This window comes from Pterocles gutturalis, unplaced genomic scaffold (assembly GCF_000699245.1).
Source record: "Pterocles gutturalis isolate BGI_N339 unplaced genomic scaffold, ASM69924v1 scaffold13609, whole genome shotgun sequence".
NCBI lineage: Eukaryota > Metazoa > Chordata > Aves > Pterocliformes > Pteroclidae > Pterocles > Pterocles gutturalis.
Genome location: NW_010133384.1, coordinates 1,095 through 1,315, shown reverse-complemented (window position 1 = coordinate 1,315; position 221 = coordinate 1,095). Strand labels below are relative to the sequence as shown.

The following is a 221-nucleotide window of genomic DNA, read 5'->3' as shown; positions in this document are numbered from 1 at the left end:
CTGCCGCTTCTCCGCTGCCATCCTCCTCTCGGCACTGATGAGCGACTGCAGGTATTCGGAGGATTTGCTCAGGATCACCACTTTGGGGGTCTTGGGGCAGCTGGCGAGCCCGGGGACCTGGTCCCGCAGGGCCAGGAAACGCGAGCGCAGGTCGTTGCGCCGTTTGCGCTCCAGGTAATTGTGGTTTTTCCTCTTGGCCACGTCCTCGCTGTAGGAACCGG

General features: G+C 62.9%; 1 protein-coding gene across 1 annotated transcript in view; it reads right to left on the bottom strand.

Moving 5' to 3' along the window:
• Positions 1-3: 3 nt before the first annotated feature.
• Positions 4-221, bottom strand: part of MYCL (v-myc avian myelocytomatosis viral oncogene lung carcinoma derived homolog) — a gene marked incomplete at both ends in the record, with an annotated part of 498 nt that continues 280 nt past the window's right edge. The window contains one exon of the mRNA XM_010081214.1: positions 4-218. Coding sequence (XP_010079516.1) covers positions 4-218 — 215 coding nt within the window. The remainder of the gene's footprint in view (positions 219-221) is intronic.